The sequence below is a fragment of the Diabrotica virgifera genome, chromosome 4, assembly GCF_917563875.1.
Source record: "Diabrotica virgifera virgifera chromosome 4, PGI_DIABVI_V3a".
Lineage (NCBI taxonomy): Eukaryota > Metazoa > Arthropoda > Insecta > Coleoptera > Chrysomelidae > Diabrotica > Diabrotica virgifera.
Genome location: NC_065446.1, coordinates 232,979,290 through 232,998,617, shown reverse-complemented (window position 1 = coordinate 232,998,617; position 19,328 = coordinate 232,979,290). Strand labels below are relative to the sequence as shown.

The window sequence follows — 19,328 nt, the reverse complement described above, 5'->3', positions numbered from 1 at the left end:
TGTTACAAAATCTCAATGTCATTCTCTTCCTGTTTTGATTATCCCAACATATTAACAAAGTATGTAGTTATAAAAATAATTTGCTAAAAATAAGCGCTGTGTCTAGGTACACGCTAACGTGTACGCAAATAAAAAAGTTAGGTACACGCTATTTTGATATGTTTAGTATTTGTTTAATAAAAAAATATTTGTTATTATGGGAAGGGGAAGGGAAGCAGAACTATTCGGATGTTTCAAGTTTCAAACTTAGTTGTAGTAAAGCAAATGTGTATACCTGTATATAAAAGTATATATTCAGGTTAGCAAAATAAATGTTTAGTTGACATGACATGTACAAAATACTGTTAAAATATTTTTTATAAGTAAATTAATTATATAGTCGGTTCGCTAAACTCAGACACAACTGGCTAGTGATTTTAGTAAGTAATTTTGCCAATTTGGTAAAATTGCCAAAAAAATAATTATTAAATAGTTAATAATTACTAAATATTTTGTAATTTTGCCAACTTTGGCCAAATTGGGAAAAAACAAAAAAATTACAGACTAAAATCACTAGCCAGTTGTGTCTGTTTAGCGAACCGACTACACCAGTTTATAAACCACTGCTGTTGTGTTTATTTCTATTTATACAGGGAGTTGAACTTGTTACGATTTTCATAGAAAATTGGTTATAACTTTGTAAATACCCTGTATAATAATAAACCTTTATATTTTTGTGATGTAGACGTTAAGAAGATTTCGAACATAAAATAAAATATAGGGTGTTCGATTTAAAAAAAAAACGTAAGTTTGGTCTGCCACTATGTTATCGAACATTCTGACTAATTTTGTAATATGAAGCTCAAAGTTTGCTACAATTTTTGTTAATAACTTTACTACTGAGCTTTATAACACTAATCAATCGCCCTGTATATTTTATCTTAACACTTCTGCTACCCACGAATTTTTGTCTCTTATCTTTTTCATACTGTTTTAAATTGTTAAATTAATTAAAAGAACTAAATAATTGTCCACATTCCATTATTAATTTAAAAACAAACACTAAACAGATAAAAAATAGGAAATATCTTTACTAATCAACACTAATTTACTAATCTCTTTACCACTCTGACACTCGCGGTATTCTCAAGTTAGCGTGTATGCAAAAAAACCAGTAACAGTGCACGCTAAATAGTGACCTCACTGACTTGATGACGTTTCGCGTGTACCTAACTTTTTTATTTGCGTACACGTTAGCGTGTACCTAGACACAGCGAAAAATAAGTCATGTAATACGTATTCAAAATGGGCTACACTTTAATTACAAAAAGTAAGTTTAAAATTATATCTATTAGCACAACCATTTTTTTCGTTTTATTGGATACTTAAATCAAATATCCCGCGTTTTTGTTTAATATACTGTTAGGGTTAAATCAACAATTGTAATGATGGCTGTCATTTGTTTTTGACGTCTATCAAAGTCATATAAATGTCAAAAGTCTACAAAATATTCGTAAAAAATAGTACAAAACATCTGTAACTAATCTTAAAATTTATATTATAATGGGAAAAGTATTTTGTCCATAAGGATGGACTTTAACATTGACAAGTTAAAAAAAGATTTTGGCGTGACTGAAGATTTGTCTGAGATACAGTTTATACAAATAGTTAAAGAAAACTACAAAAATGCAGTTCAAGAAAATGCATTTGGTGAAAAGCTATGTACGCTATATACAATACATTTCAGGATTTATAATTTGGAGTATAGTATGAAAATATTAGTTTTTATCTACGTAAGTAGTGGTATATTTTTAGAGCTGTTTCCATTTATTAGATTTTATTTATTTGAATTATATGGTCTCACAATGCACATTAATAATTCTACAAGGATTACAAAAACTACATCTACTCTAATTGATTATATTGTCTCATATTCTTCACCCCTTTATGTCCGCTTTACAATTATTAATGTGGGACTATCTGACCATGAAGCAGTATATATTAAGTTTAAAATCTTCAGCAAACCCGACATTTAGGTACGATCTTTTCAGCTCAGAACTTTCGTAAATGCCAAAATATATGCTTAACCTCCTTAGTGGCACTTTCCTTCTATGGACGTGGACTATAATTTCAGTGATTTTTTAGATAGAGTGTGTATTTTCTGTAAGGCATTTCCTACAATTAAAATTAAACCATAACATCACACACCCTGGACTACCAAAGGTACCCGCATATCAGCAAAGAATATGCGTTCACTACTGTACATAAAGAAATTTACTACTAACGTCTTTGTTACTGAATATATCACCAAGTACAGGGTAACCTATCTAAAACTTATCAAAACAGCCAAAAAAGCATGCTATCAAAATCATCTAGTAAGCTGTGAAAGTGTTGCAAAAGTAACTTGGTTCATAATAAACAATCTTCAAAATAAAACACACAGCTCAAACATTTTCACTTCCAAACTCTGAAAATCTAAATGAACAGTTCATTAAGGTGAGTAAAAATATAACATAACTATTTTGCCATAACAAGATCCCATTTATATCTCCCTAATTCAAAAAGGTATCGAATTCATTCTTTATATAAGACCATTAAATAAATCTGAACTGATCCAAACAATCAGTACAGTTGACCCCGCTTATTGGAATAGCCTTCATGCCAAGGAAAAGTATTCCTATAACCGGGATATTCCAATAACCAATCATTAGTGGCTAGTAAAACCGTAAAAACATCTTCAAGCGTTATTTATTGAACCAAATGGTGGCATTCTGCGCGATATATGGACTCATACTCAATGCAAGAAAATCATTGTTTATGGTTATTAGTAAACAGGCAACCGTAAATAATAATAACTATAACGTAACAATCGGTAATGACTCAATTGAACAAGTAAGTAATCTTGTATATCTAGGTGCTCATATTAATGAAAGCTGGAACCCTAGTACAGAAATAAAAAGTAGAATTGCCAAAGCAAGAACAAGTTTTATGAAATTTAAGAAAATCCTGTGCAGTCATGATTTAAATTTGGAACTTCGCATAAGAATGGTTCGATGTTATATATTTCCAGTACTATTTTACGGGGTGGAAGCATGGACCCTGACAGAATCGCTTTTAAAAAACCTAGAAGCATTTGAGATGTGGGTCTACCGCCGTATTCTGAAGATCAGTTGTGTAGAGAGAGTCAGAAACGAAAGGGCTTTGCAATGTTTGAATAAAAGTTTCAAAGTAGTGAACACGGTTAAAAGGCGTAAATTGGAATACTTTGCTCATATAATATGTCACTCAGAAAAATATGACATACTTCACCTTGTCATGCAAGGTAAAATAATGGGAAAAAGAAGTGTGGGCCGCCGTACAACTTCTTGGCTTAAAAACATATGCCAATTGTTTGGAAAAACTAGCACTGATCTATTTCGTGCGGCTGTAAATAAGGCAATGATTGTTAATATGCTGGGCAACATGAGAGCCAACGATCGACAAGCGGTCTCAGCATCTTAAGAAGAAGAAAACCGTTTCGGGACCTCAAATTTCTATTCCTTAAACCGGGATTTTTTTATTTATTTATTTATTAACGGGATACCACCCAATTTAATATATAGACAAAATATTATAATTATCTAGTGATACAATAAATATAGAGATATAGTAAATATGTATGACAAAAATTGGCGATGCAGCTATATAGAAAAAACAAATATTAAAATAATACAAAGTAAATAACAAATATAAATCACATAAGATTACAAAATTTTTTTTAAACACTGTCTACAAACATTTTCCGAAGCGCACAGCAACAAATCAAGGTCTATTCTATTTCCATTTAGAATGATTCTACTCAGCGGAGAATGCCTACCAAAGTTGCAGCGATGAAATTTAATTACAAAATTTTGGGATGTTCTAGTAACTCTAGAGGGAACATTAAAGTCAATTAGAGACAGTAGATCATTGCAATTAATTTTTGAATTCAGTAGTTTATGAAGAAACAAAACATCAGCATACATCCGTCTGGAAGATAGCCTAGGAAGGTTTAATTAATTTCTAATTTCTGAGTAGGAATAGTCACTTAAAGGTTTGTGTAATTTGAAACTTAAGTACCTAATGAATTTATTTTGGACTTTTTCAAGCTTGGCTATATGGACTTCATAAGTGGGTGACCAAACAACTGAGCAATACTCAAGAACAGATCTAACTAGGGAAAAATAAACCAGTCTGATGGAATTAATGTTATGCAAACATCTAGAAGTTCTAATAATGAAGCCTAACATTTTAAATGCCTGGTTATTCACATAATCAAAATGAGCGCAAAAATTTAGTTTGGAATCTAATTGACCACCTAGATCTCTTACAGTTGATACAGCCTTCAGTGGTTCTTCAGCTAATTTGTGATTATAAAAGAGGTTGTTAATTCTTCTACAGAAACTAATAAAGTGACATTTTCCAACATTAATGCTCATTTGGTTCCAATTGCACCATGCCATAATTTTGTTAATATCATTTTGAAGTTTTTCACAATCTGAGACAGATTCGATAATTCTATAGATTTTTAAATCATCAGCAAATAGCAGAAATTTAGAGTTAATTTGAGATTTAATGTCATTAACAAATATATTAAAAAGGAAAGGCCCTAAGTGGCTTCCTTGTGGAACACCAGATGTTACGGAAATTTCACTAGATTGAAAGTGTTTAATTTTAACAAGTTGTGTTCTGCTAGTTAGGTAACTACATAACCAGTTATACAGATTGCCCGTAAATCCAATAGCTTTAAGCTTCTTACACAACAATTTATGATTCACAGTGTCAAATTCTTTGGAGAAATCTGTATAAATAGCATCCATCTGTAGTCTCCTTTGCAAAGCATCAGATATGTATTGCGTGAAAAGTAAAAGATGTAGAAGTTGATCTACCTGAAAGAAAACCATGTTGCTCTTCAATTAGTACATTGCATAAAGGTGTTTTAATAGAGTCGCATATTATACTCTCTAGAATTTTAGGAATAGAAGAAAGAATGCTTATTGGTCTGTACCTCCTTGGTGACTATTGGTGACTCCTGTCACCTGATTTATGAATAGGAACAATAAAACTAGATTTCCACAAACTTGGACAAATACCTGAATCAAGTGAATGAGAAAACAGAAAATATAAGGGACGGGTTAAAGTACATCTACATTTTTTTAACAGTATGGGTGGAATTAAATCTGGTCCAGAGCCTTTAAAAATGTCTAAATTGGCTAATTTTTCAAATATGATTTCAATAGATACATTACAAGAATTTAGACTCACTGTTTTTTCATATTCTAAGGTGGGCTGTATTAAATCATCATCATTTGCTCTGTAAATATTTTGAAAGCATTGCGCAAAATTATTAACGATATCCGCACCATTATTAAGCACTGTGTTTCCAAGAACCATAGTGTTTGGTAGACCATTATTTTTGCGTTTGCTGTTAACAAAATTCCAAAAGTGCTTTACGTTTGAACTAATTCTAGATTCAGTTTGACTTATATAAATATATTCCTATAACCGGTATTCTAATAAGCAGATTCGACTGTAGTTAGTATCAAAAGCAAATCTTCCTGTAGTACTGATGGACTATCCATAAAAATTTTCTCAAATCTCCCAGAAAATGTGGTAGAAGTCCTCGTTTCACTAATTAATGATTCTTTTGAGAAAGGTGAAATTTCCAAAGTACCTAAAGACAACCATTATTATTCATCTTCATAAGGGTGGTGAAAAATCTAATGCCTACAACCATAGACGTATTGCCTTACTACCGGTACTCTCCAAAATTATTGAGATTCATAAAAGCCAGACTTATATCCTATCATGTTGAAAAAAACATTTTATCACAAAATTAGTTTGGCTTTTTTTGTCGAATCAATATACCACTGATGTATTCTTTACTACATTAGGTTTACATGGGTTTACCAAGCACTAAACAATCTTTACAGTGCCATTGTTTTTGTGACTAAGCCAAACCTTTTTATTGTGTAAACTTTTGATAAATAAACTAAATTTCTATGGAATTCGAGGTATTTATTTGAATTGGTTCCAATACTTGGATAATAGGAAACAACTGGTTAGAGCAAATGATACTGACTCTAGTCTCAAAAACATTGTATGTGGGGTACCACAAGGTTCAGTATTGCATCCTCTACTTTTAATTATCTTTATAAATGACATCACTAATTTAAAAATCAATGGAATAATTTTTCTTTTTGCTTATGATTCCAGGATCACTGGGAGTAACTCAAATATTGCAACTCTTCAACTTTTGATCTACTTACAATAAAAACCTGGTCATACTCTAATTTACTCACTTTTAACGTGGATAAGATAGTAGTATTATCCTATAAAGAAGCTCTTTAACCCTTGCTTCTTAATAACAGCCAGATCAGTACCTTTGATTCTGTAAAATTTCTTAGCATTTTTTTAGACAGCAACCTCTTCATATCAATTTGTTAAGTAAAAAACTACAGCTAGCCTTAGTAAAAAACTTGCTATGCAATAAGATCTGTTTCAAAGAAAATCAATTTAGCATCTTCCAAAATACCATATTTTTCCTTGTTCAAGTCTCATCTTCAATATGGTCTTCCTTTTTGGGGGTTTTAGTAGGGGTTAAAAATAGTCCTAGAATTTTTTACAATACATCATTTTAAAGTAAAGAAAATAAGCTTTCTTTTTTATTCAACAATGTACATATATACCTGAATGTACAAGAAAAAAGTTAAAATGAGACTTAAAAATAATCGTAAAATACCTATATCAAAAATCATTAAAAATATAAAATTTTGAAAAACCATATCTTGCTTTAAAATAGTAATACAACCTTCTACAATAGACCATTGTAAAGGGAATTGACTTCTTTTCCTATCAAATGTACCATTGCATATATATACTTACCTAAAACTGCGTAGAAAAAGTTATAGAACAATGGTTGCAAAATAATAGGGAAAATGGCCCAAAAATGCTATGAGTAGCAAAGTTTGAAAAGTCATAGTTCGAAAACTATGCATTCTAAAGACTTCTACCAAACGTCGTTTTAAAGAGGAAGGATAGAAGTTCTCTGGGAAGCAATGTCTATACCTATATCCCCGTAGAATAAAGTTATGGGGCAAAAAACAAAATCGCTTTCTTTAGTTTTTGCTTCGTTTTTTGAATATATTTTTGTAACAAAAAATATTTTTGACTTTAAAAAGTGACATTTCCATAGTAAATTTAATTTGGAACAATTTTCCTGTAGATGTGTATCTACGGCAAGTGCATAGAGGTTAATAGAGAACTTGCACATTTTTTTATTACATAATATTGTTCAGTTTTGTTTAAAAATGAGATTTCCAAAATTTCACGCTTCAAAAACTTATAATACTTAACTTGGAAGTACAAATTTAAAATCTTCTGTGATTTAAAATAGTTCAAACGACCCGTGACGTCACATAGTTGAATTTTATAATTTATAGTTATGGTTATATTGTAGGTATATTCTTCTTTTCTTCTTTAGTTTATTGGCCTCCACCTACTTGGGTATTTAGCCAGCTCATCATCGCGGAATAAGGGAACAATGTTTATATTCTAATGACATTTATCGTATGTCATTGTAATAATATATACCACTTTGTTGAGATTGGAGTTTGATACAGTTTTTGAAGGAAAGCAAAGAAGGTTTACTATGGAAAATAAAATAAAACACTAAGTATAAGTGTTGTTTTTAGTGCCATTTTGTAAAAGTACAAGTTTTCTATGTATTTAAAATAGTTCAAACGATCAAACGTATTTTCTACTGACGTTTATAATGTCTAATTTAAAATTTTATACAATTTTGTTTACTTTGTTGGTGCAGAATGTAAACACACAAACATATGACGTCACGAACCGTTTTGGGCTAGCTGCAATAATTTGAATTTAGAATTGTCTTTAGGGGCCAAACGGAACACAAAAACAACTTTTTATCTTTGATACATCGATGGCCTAGCGTGCAAATGTGCTAAGTGCTAATTTGTTGGTTTTCCAATAATTGAAAATTAAGCTTTTAAATCTTATTAAACTTATAGTTTTTTGTAAGATCTTTTGTAAGTTCTAAAATGCCTTAAAAGTTTAGTGGGTCCCGGAATAATAATAATAATAATAATAATAATTGTTGCTGTTACTTAACACCTTTGTAGTACCAAAAAATTTTTTTAAGGAAGTTAATACCACATTGAAAAAAATAATTATTTTTATTGACACAAATACAAAAAATAATACTCTATCAAAGGCAAAGTAAAAAATCCTAAACTAATTTTTTCATCGGATATTTATAGAGAATTGTCTAATTTGAAATGTCAGGCTCTTCATTTCGACTTGGAATATTGTTGGTTGACACTGGAATGTCTTTTATAAACTGGGAGTATTCATCGGGAATAACTTTAGAATTTAAAAGATATTCCAAATCTTTTTTCTTTTTATGTGAAACTGGTAGTCTTGTCAAATACTTTTGGTTTAGTTCAAGGTTTGTGCTTGTTTTTTTTCTTAGAGCCTTTCCCTTACAATTTACTTCTATTTCTTCAAAATTTTCTTGAGATAAACAGTATTTATATTGTATTATAGATGGTTTTTCTTTGTCAAATCTCAACCATTTAATATTTAGCCAATTCACTTTTTCTTTTTTTGTGTTCATGGTATCATGGTTGTGTTAAAAACAATTATTTACCAGGTTTTGTAAATCAAATAAATCATTAAATTTCATGTTTTCCACAATGTATTGTCTTGGTCTTATTCTAGAGGCCGAAACTAGCAGACACCACTCGCGAGTTGAGTAAATTTTTTTATGGCGCTTAGCTCGTTCAATCGTGGCATGCATTGAGTCGGCCTCCAGATAGGAATGTCCCGACTCCATGAACTTCAGTTCAACAATTTTTAGGTGGTTGATGTGACTCTGGAACTCATTATCACTAATTAAACTGCTAATAATCAAGACCACTATTTTTCTTAACGTTTACCGGCAAATTTGACGTAATCAAACCTCAGTTTTAATTGTGTTTGGTGTAGCACAAATGTGTTAAGTAATTAACTCTGAAGGTTTCACGAATTTCGATTAGTAGTACAAATGTTCTAAGTGCACTTGACACATAAGTTGTAGAAACCTGCAGGTGCGTAGTACTTATTCCTTTTGAAAGATGGCGCTAGAAAAAAAATATGGACATATTTTACTTACCACATGTGTTTGCAAGATAATAATGTCTTAGGCGGTTTAGGTGTGCCAAATAACACGTTTTGACCATAATTGGCACTTAGCACCTTTGTACGCTAGACCATCGACATGTTCTGTTGTGATTTATAACATTTTTTTTCAAATTTAAAATTTTATGCAAGTTCCCTATTCACCCCTTTCTCAAAAACGCACCCCTTTAAATGGTAGCAGTCAGCGGTTTTTCCATATTTAGAGGTCCATTGACCATATGAAACAATAAAACAACTTGATAGACCAGGACTAATTTGTAAAAAAACGTGTATTTTTGGATGTGAGAGGTGGCATTCGGATTTTTGCAGATAAAGTTAGGTGACACCTTCAGTAATAATAATTGACTTATGCTTCTTCTCAAATATGCCCGAAACATTAATAAAAAAATTAAAATATTTAAAAATTTCGAAAAACTTTGATTTTTTTCTGCTTTCTTTGCTTATCACTTTAAAACGGTTCGTTTTGGAACAAAATCGTACAGAAATAAAATAAAGATAATTGAATTTTGTATGATATACGACTGGTCAAAAATGTCTTAAGGTATTATCTTTTCTGCAATATAGCAATAAATACAAAGTAAGCGGGCAAAATACGCCTGTTGTTATTCAATGTTTCTTAACCACTTTGGTGGTACTTAGAACCTTAGTAATTCGCTTAGAAAATTCTTATAACTTACTTAAATGGTCTACCAAATTTCATTAAAATCGACCTAATAGATTTTGCATAATAAATTTGCAATGTAAATGTTTTTAAAAAAGTCCAAATGTTTTAAAATCTTTCTGAACAAAAAGTAAACCATTTAGAAGTTGGCTAATTTTTTTTACATATAATATAATAATAATATTTTACCTATCTAATACACTTTACAGAATTAAAATCAGATTATTTAACGGGCCTCATAGTCCAAGTAATGAAGCTTGAAATAGGACAAAACCTCGCAATTTTTACAGAATGGATCGATTTGCTTGAAAATTTGAAAATAAGTAGTGGATAGTCCAAGGATCAAAATCTATATGATGCCGAAAGGCGCTTTTACCATGGGGGTGGTTGCCACCCCCTATTGGGGGTGGAAATTTTTAATTATATTTTGACCGCAAAAGTTGATAAAAACGTTCATTCTAAGCAAAACATGTTCTATACATTTTTTTAATAAAATTAATAGTTTTCGATTTATTTGCTATCGAAAGTGTTAGTATTATATCGAAAAATCAATGTTTTTAATAAGTTTTCTGTTAATAACTCCAAAAGTTTTCGTTTTATCAAAACAACCTTACTTAACAAAAATGTACTATTTGAAAAAATAAACAAAATCGTCTTTTTTAATTTTCTTCAAGACCAACAGTAATCAAGGTATACTTTATTATATGTAAGCTCTCCTTTGTCAAATGTTAAATATTGTAGTTTCAAAGTCAAAAGACGGGAAAAATATGCATTTTTCGAGAATAACTTGTAAAAACTAATTTAAAGAATTTAAAAATATCTACCTATAGTCTCTATCTATCTTCTAAAAAAGAAGTCTCTAGCTCAAAAATTAAGTGACTTATAAGGAAAAGAATGTCAGTCCCTATTTTTTTCAGCGCAAAAGTGGTCGGAAGCAACCCCGTAACCCCCACCCTAATTAAAACTAGTCATTGACCTTATTTGGTCTTATTTATTTATGTATTATTAATAAGTTCGAGAAGTTTGACCGACTTAGAATAATTCGTTAAAAAAAAAATGAAGTTAACAGCGATTAACGAATTTTTGTAGTTTGGAAAAAATGGCTTTTTCTTCTGAATAGAAAGATTAGCATCAGAGATGTGAAAAAATGTGCAAATATTAAATTGTAGCTAATTTAGTTCCCAAGAATTTGGTATGAAAAAATTTTTCTATGACAAAAATTAAGTGAGCTATTGACAATTAAAACTTGTAATAGCATGCAAAAGCCACCTTTACCAACCCTTTCAAAGTCACCTCTTTTTGTGACTAAGCATTTTAATAATATCTAATATTAATAGGCTTGTAGATCTTCTAAAAACCTACAAAATTCTTTTATACCAAACTTTTTAAGATACAAAATAAAAAAGTTACGGTTAAAAATCAACATATTTTTTTGAGAAAAAAAAAGGAGAAATTCAATTGTAAGCATAATAATGCAAGTTAGCGGTGTTTTTAGGCGTTGGTCTTATTCATTCTTCTTTATTTGTATATTATTAATAGATTCTAGAAGTTTGGCTGGCTTAGAGTGATTAGTTTTAAAAAAACTGAAGTTTAAAGCGAATAACGAATGTTTGCAATTTGGTAAAAAATGCCATTTTCTTCAGAATAGAAAGATTAGCATCAAAGATAAGAAGAAATGTTTAAAATTAAATTGTAGGTTATTTAATTCTTAAGAACTTGGTGTAAAAATTTTTTTTCTACGACAAACATTGAGTGAATAGTAAATGAGTATACTATAGAAGAACATTGATTTTTTTCCATACAAAACTAACATTTTCGATAGCGAATAAATCGAAAACTATTAGTTTTATCAAAAAAATGTATACAACATTTTTTGCTTAGAATGAATGTTTTTATCAACTTTTGCTGTCAAAATATAATAAAAAATTTCCACCCCCGAGATGGGGTGGCAACCACCCCCATAATAAAAGCGCCTTTCGGCATCATATAGATTTTGATCCTTGGACTATCCACTACTTATTCTCAAATTTTCAAGCAAATCGATCCATTCTGTAAAAATTGCGGGGTGAAAAGCTTCGGTTCCTGGACTATCAGCAATGTTTTAAAATTATAAACAATTTTTTGGCTTATAAACAAATAGCTTAATAATATAATAATTAATTTTTAGCAATGCAAATAATTAAAACCCGTTTAATTTGACTTAAACTTTCAAATGCTGTCAACAGAATTGCTATTTTATTTTTTAATCAAAAGTTATTCTCGTTCAAAAATTGCAATTTTTCGATATTTTGAATGTTCCACCGCGTTTATCTCGAAAACTATGCATCCTACGAAAAAACTTGTAAGAACATTTTTTGCTTAGAATTACCCAAGGAATACAAAAAAATGTTTTATTTTGCGAAAAATCGTGTAATTCCTCAAGTTATTTGTTTATAACAATCTTATCGACATCCGGATCAACTGTTACCCAAAAAATTCGTGTTCTTCGGAGCAAAATACATATAAAAAATGTGGGTAAGTCCATCTAAATAAAGGAGCCCGTGGCACCCCCTCCTGGACACAGCACTAATTTGTTTATAAGCCAAAAAGTTGTTTATAACTTTAAAACATTGCTGAGGCTGCTTAAATAATCCGATTTCAATTCCTAAAAGTGCATTCGATAGGTGCGCTTCTTTATGTGAAAAAAATTCACAAATATTTGTATGTTCTAGTTTTTGTTGTGCAAGATTTTAAAAAATTTTATTTTTTTTTAAATAGTTTAGATTGCAAAATTATTATGCAAAATCTAGTAAGTCAATTTTAATGAAATTTGGTGGACGGTTTTAGCACATTACAAAAATGTTCTAAGTGAATTAGGAAGGTTCCAAGTATAACCTAAGTGATGGAAAAACATTGAATAAGGACAGCTTGTTTTGCCCCCTTATTTTATATTTATTGCTATTTTGCAGCAAGGGTGTTAAATTAAGACATTATTTTTACCTAATCGTATCTGATAGAAAATTTAATTATCTTTGTTTTATTCCTATACGACTTTGTTCCAAAATGAATCGTTTTAAAGTTATAAGCAAAGAAAGTAGAAAAAAACGAAACTTTTTGAAATTTTTAAATATTTTATTTTTTTTATTAATGTTCCGGGTATATTTGAGAAGGAGCATAAGTCAATTATTATTAACGAAGTTATCACCTAACTTTATCCGCAAAAATCCGAATGCCACCTCTCACATCCACCTAAAAACAGATCCTTCCTGGTCTATGAACGTTGTAGTTTCTTTTAGCCCTCTTATTTTGAACATAACAAATAGCCTATCTATACCCCAATAACTCATATTTTTAGGAAACATCATGTGAAGTTTTGAAACTAGACTTACGGTTGCAAGAACCTGATGCAGAATTAGAAATTACTCAATGCAAAAATTTTCTACAACGACATAGAAATCTTAATGCCACATTCGTAGCTCTAAAGAAATTTTCAAGGTTTTATGAATCTAGAAGATTGATTAAGAATATTGTTCTCAAAAAAGAACCTAGAATTACTTTCCATAAAAATGACGAGGGGGCTATGTGCATCAAATATAACTGTGTTTCCCCAGATATTTATATTGAAATTTGTTGGAAAATTGAATGGACCTTAAAAGATTGTGACATTTCGGATATGATTGAAGTTTACTATAATAATTTTAGTAAGTACAACAACTTTTTATGCATATTTGATAGGTTAGGTTGAAGCACGACAAATTAAATACATATAAAAATAATATACTTAAGACATTAATGTTAGATTATAGGCTTGGCAAAATTCATGCTACATAACTTTTTGTAATACCCCGGTAGCTACAGTCTCAGAGAATTTAGGGAGTGAGTTTTTGAAATAATATTTGTTATACAGAAAAGAAATTAATAATAATTGGGCGCCATCAACGAATCAAAATCTATTGCCATATGCCTATACAAAAATTACAAAACAAAATATTTAAAATGGTATTCCTTTGAATAGAAAACGGTACTTACCATTGATGTCTGAGGTTTTCTGTATGTTCTATTACAATAAGGATCAGAGATAGATGGTGCAAAAAGAATAAAAAGACATATAAGTTTAAAACATAATCATAGTTTATTTATATAGAAAATTGTTAAAAAAATAATAAAACTGAACTGGTAAAAAGGGAATCAACATTTCAAGTTTTTCGAGTTTTCAAAAGTTCGAAAAAATAATTAACAGTTTGTACATATACCTGATGACCTGCGGTGATTGTTCTGTGGGCTGCTGGACTGGTATAGCTCGCTGGAGCTCTGGTAAGGCGGTACGGCGAACTTCACTTACACTTTACAATTTCGGATCTAAAGTACTATTACACAACTTGTTCTTTTTTTATACGAAAGATGAAATTCCATAGTCTTGTTTTATATTTAAAAAAAGTAACTGCTTATTCTGATTATTAGTGACACTTTTTCATCAACTTGATGATAAAACAAATTTGTTTAGACTATTGGTTGTTAGTTAAAAGATCAGGAACTACGTCCCGCGAAGACTGAGTTAATTTCTTCTTGCAAAAGGCATACTAAACGCCACTACTATGAACACTATTCCATTTATTTTAACAGAACAACAACACAAAAAAAATATACCGGTAAGGTATCTATGACAAACACATCGCACTTGCGACTTGCACTACAGAATATCTCGAGATTCCATCTGAGCCTGTCTTTGGCACAGACAACAAAAATTGGACTTCTTCACTGCATGTCCGCTGAAACTTAATTGACCTCCTGTCCTAATTCCGGACAAGAATTTCCTCTCTCTAGCAGCAGAATTCATCTCCCATTCTGGTAACCATTGAATACTTTGTCCAATAATAATAAATCCAAAACTTTTTCTGCCAATAAGATAGCGAGAAAATGATAATCAGAACATCCCACATATGCTATGACTCTTCTTCTTAGCCAATAAAAAACGCTTATTTTCCATAAACAGATCTCTATTTCTCATCGAAATCGCTGACTCAATTATAATGGTCATTTTTGAGAATCCAACTACTTAAGAATTTTATCAACACTATGGAATTTATTACATCAACATCTCAACTGTAACATAAACATTTCCCAGTCCTTATGCCACAGAAATTCATTAAATTCCTTTGACACCAGCCGAAATAGAAAACCATATTGAAGGTCATAGAAAAGATGGGAGGAGAATTAAGTATAAGTAGCGCATAAACTTAATGAGCGTCAAAACTTGAAGTGCATCAGTGTATGTTATCCTTCCAGAGTCCACATCTCTTGAATTATTGTTTTGGATTATGTAAACTGATATTTATGTTCGTGGCAATTCATTGTTTTAATATATTGCTTGTGTAACATTTATCTTATTTTTTCAGGTGTAGTTCAATTGGTTTTTTTAATATGCTTTATATTTGTCAATATAACTTGCAGCAGTTTAGTGAAATAACTACATACACACAAAATACACACAAACTATTTAAAATTCAATACTACTGTATAGTTGCCTCCATATTTGTATCGTCCGTCCAAAAAAGTGGCGTTATAAATGTTTGGTATAAGTAAATGTTTCAGAAATTCGAGTAGCCACTTTAAAGATAAGCACTTGCCGATATTTTAACAATCGCATTAGGTTACCTACTCATTGTAAATTAGTCATTTTAGAATTTAAAGTAAACACTTGCATATTAGTACAGTTAAAATTATTAGACAATAAATATTAAAGATTTATTAAAAACTAAGCAAGAGAAATTAAACTTTTTTTACTTTTGAGGAAAAAAAAGAGTTCATTTGAGGAACCGTATTCAAAATTATTCTGCACGTCATATTTGGAGCATTATTTGGTTAAAACATCTCAATTTTGGTGGTAAAAAAATATATTAATTTGTCTGGACCAAATGTGGTATTTGTTTGAATTTGCTGATGGACGATATACAGAGTGAGTTTTATGTATGGAAACCCTCAATTATCTCGGAAACAGCTTGAATGATTTTTATAGATTTTGGTGGGTAGGGGTTTTCTAATGCGGCCGATATTATAATGATTATTTCATTCATAGGAGATTCTGACCAATAGAAAGCTACAGAAATGCAAATTAAGGTGATAATTTTTGATAATCTCCCGTCGTTAAGCATATTACGTCAGATGCCCTTCGTTGCTACGAAAAAATACATTCAGTGACATTAATGACAATTAATGTTTTAAAAATTATAAAAGTGATGACTTTCAATCGTCATATTTTATTTATAAAAACTGTGTGTTTAATGGTACTTTGTACTTACATAAATAAATTACAATTAAATTTTGGTTTTGAACAGTTTTATTCATGAAATAATCGCAACAAATTGCACACGATCTCTTGATCTCACGATCTCAACAAATTGCACACATAATTTCACTCGCCTTCGGCTCGTGAAATTAAAACTGTCAAAGTGTCACTCGGGAAAAATTCAATAATTTCAGAGCTCTTGTGCAATTACTACTGATAATTTCATTGTTGTCAGATCTTCCGTTTTTCTGAAAATCTAATGAACTTTCTTATTTCAAATGGAACACCCTGTATATTTTTTGAGTTTTGAAGTCTTTAAGAAATACTGATTATTTTTAATGGTATATTCCCTATACCTAAAGGCCATAATTTCTGAGTTATTGCTACATTTATTAAAAAAAAATTAAACATATTATAAAAATCAATTTTTTCGGCCCGGGTAGACCTTATTTTAGGTTCATTGGATCATTGTGAACAAAAAAGGTCTGTTGTAATTTTCCTCTAAAGTTAATCGGTTCCGAGTTATAAACAATTTAAAACTGAAAAAAATCGAATATTGACGATTTTCAAGGTTCAAAAACACAAATCAAAAATATTATTTTTGAAACTGCGAAGTACACAAATTCAAGTTCAAGCCATATTTTATCAGTTACCAGTAAGTAATTTGAGCTTGTTTCATTCTAAAATATTGTTTTTTAGTTGTTAATGCAGCTCGATCGCCCGTCCTCTCATACGCGCTTCATTAACAATCATTAAAAAGCAATGTTTTAGAATAAAACATGCCGAAAAATTTTATAGCGAACCCCTAGAAGAAAGGTTTAGCTTGAATTTGGGTATTCCGCAGTTTCAAAAATAATATTTTTTATTTTTGTTTTTGAACCTTGAAAATCGTCCTTATTCGATTTTTTTTCAGTTTTAAATTGTTTATAACTCGAAAATGATTAACTTTAGAGAAAAATTACGAAAGACCTTTTTTGTTCCCAATGATCCAAAGAACGTAAAATAATGTCTACATGGGCTGAAAAAATTGATTTTTATAACATTTAAAATTTTTTTTTAATAAATGTAGCAATAACTCGGAAACTATGGCCTTTAGGTATAGGGAATATAACATCAAAAAAGGGCAGTATTTTTTAAGGACTTCAAAACGCAAAAAATATACAGGGTGTTCCATGTGAAATAAGAAAGTTCATTAGATTTCCTGAAAAACGAAAAATTTTACAACAATGTAATTATTACTATAATATCGGCTGCATTAGAAAACCCCTACCCACCAAAATCTATAAAAATCGTGCAAGCCGTTTCCGAGAAAAGTTAGGGTTTCTATACATAACACTCACTCTGTATAGATGGAGGCAAATTTAGAATATGTAGCAATATACAGAGGTTTTTATAAATTATATTACTTTCAGATTTACCAAATTCAGAGTTTATCAAACAACAATTGGAAGTACTAACACATAACGCTTTAGATTTCCATATAAAGCTGAGGCTATGGAAACAACTTTTAAGTGACTTATCAAAACACACCAGGTACCTTCAAGCTACAGTGATAATTAGTGATGAACCGAGTGATCAAGCTGAGAATATATTAGTTATCTCAGATAGTGAGGACGATAGAAACCAGACTGAGGAGATGCGTCACAAGCGGAAAAGACAAAAAGTTGTGAATAATGTATCTTCCCAAATTATACATGTTGCAGATTGAGAAAAAATTGTGTTTTGTTTATTATTGACAATTATTGAAATTTTAAATTTGGTTTTCTCTTAGAACTGGATGTAAAAATCCCAATAAATATTGGGATGAAAAGTTCGTAACCTAACATAGAAAAAAAAATGTTTTTTTGATAAAATTTGATTTTATTATTCAATACAGTTACCTTCGAGGACGATACAACGATTATAACGGCCATACAAGTTTTCAATATCATTCTTATAATGCAATTTGTCTTTAGCCTCAAAATAAGCCTCAGTTTCGGCGATTACCTCTTCATCGTTGCTAAATTTCTTTCCTTCAAGCTAGGGATGTTCGATACTCACCAAAGTATCTTTACATCGTATCGATACGTATTGTTAGGTTCTGTATCGATACCCTATGATATCGTACTCAAAAGTATCGATACTCCAAGTATCGGTACAAAATATCGATGTCTTTATTTTGACATATACACATGCGCAGTATGGAGTCCGTCCTTTATTGTAATAAAATTAAAATACAGACACGCTGACCACGTCACCACACCACGTGTAGGCAACCTGGCCTGGCCCACCAACCTCTGTTCAAGGAAAATAGAGGACAAAGACCTTTTATTAAAAGATTCCTCATTTTACGGTAATAAAATTTCTATAGAAATGATAATCCCTATACACTTTGTCCTTTGTTGTTATTTCTATTTATATTGTTGACAAAGGTGAACGTGACTTATTCACAATAGAAAGGATATTAGGATTTAGGATATTTGCATTTTTTGTTGACATTACGTAGTTCTCTATTTCCCTGAAATGATAAAAGTTAAAAGGCTTTCTTTCTTCCTTTTATTCAAAAATTTTAACTTCAAACCGTCATTAAATTCCCAAATAGTTCGAGCATAATAATTCTCCAAACCGGTGTTGCAAAAGGTATTGCATAACATAAGGGGTTAAATGTTCGATACGATATTATGATTCGGTGTATCGATACCAACTAATGTATCGATACAAAATATCGAGTATCGAAATATAAAGTATCGATACCTCAAAGTATCGAACATCCCTACTTCAAGCATCATTTCTTTTCAGTCATGCTGAAATCTCCGCCGCTAATCCTCTTAAAGGATCCCCCAAACCAACGCGAAACTTTCGCAACCGCAACCTACGCGGAATCGCGGCGAACCGATATTCACGGCGGATTATGAAGGTGTTCAGACCACTTTGCGCGGAATCAGCAACGGTCGCGGCAGAACAGCGTTCCTTTCATGAAACGCTGCATGCACGGTTTTTTCCGCTACCGTTGTAGTTTCGCGTGTTTTAAAATGGTTGTTACAGAAAAACTCATTGAAATCGTTAAACAATATCCTATAATATATGATTTAACGGACGAAGATTATAAAAATATAAGAAAAAAGGATAAAGTCTGGAATAGTATAGAGTTAGAATTAGGAGAAAATGATAAGTTTTCATTATATATTATAATATTATTATTAATTTGCTTGCTTAGAGATTACG

At 30.7% G+C, this 19,328-nt stretch overlaps 1 protein-coding gene across 1 annotated transcript; it reads left to right on the top strand.

Moving 5' to 3' along the window:
- Positions 1–1,467: 1,467 nt before the first annotated feature.
- Positions 1,468–17,977, top strand: LOC114327528 (uncharacterized). The gene is made up of 3 exons (XM_028276197.2): positions 1,468–1,772; positions 13,194–13,539; positions 17,537–17,977. Exons 1-3 carry the CDS (start codon positions 1,569–1,571, stop codon positions 17,830–17,832), a joined length of 846 nt encoding a protein of 281 aa, XP_028131998.1. The 5' UTR covers positions 1,468–1,568; the 3' UTR covers positions 17,833–17,977.
- Positions 17,978–19,328: the final 1,351 nt, after the last annotated feature.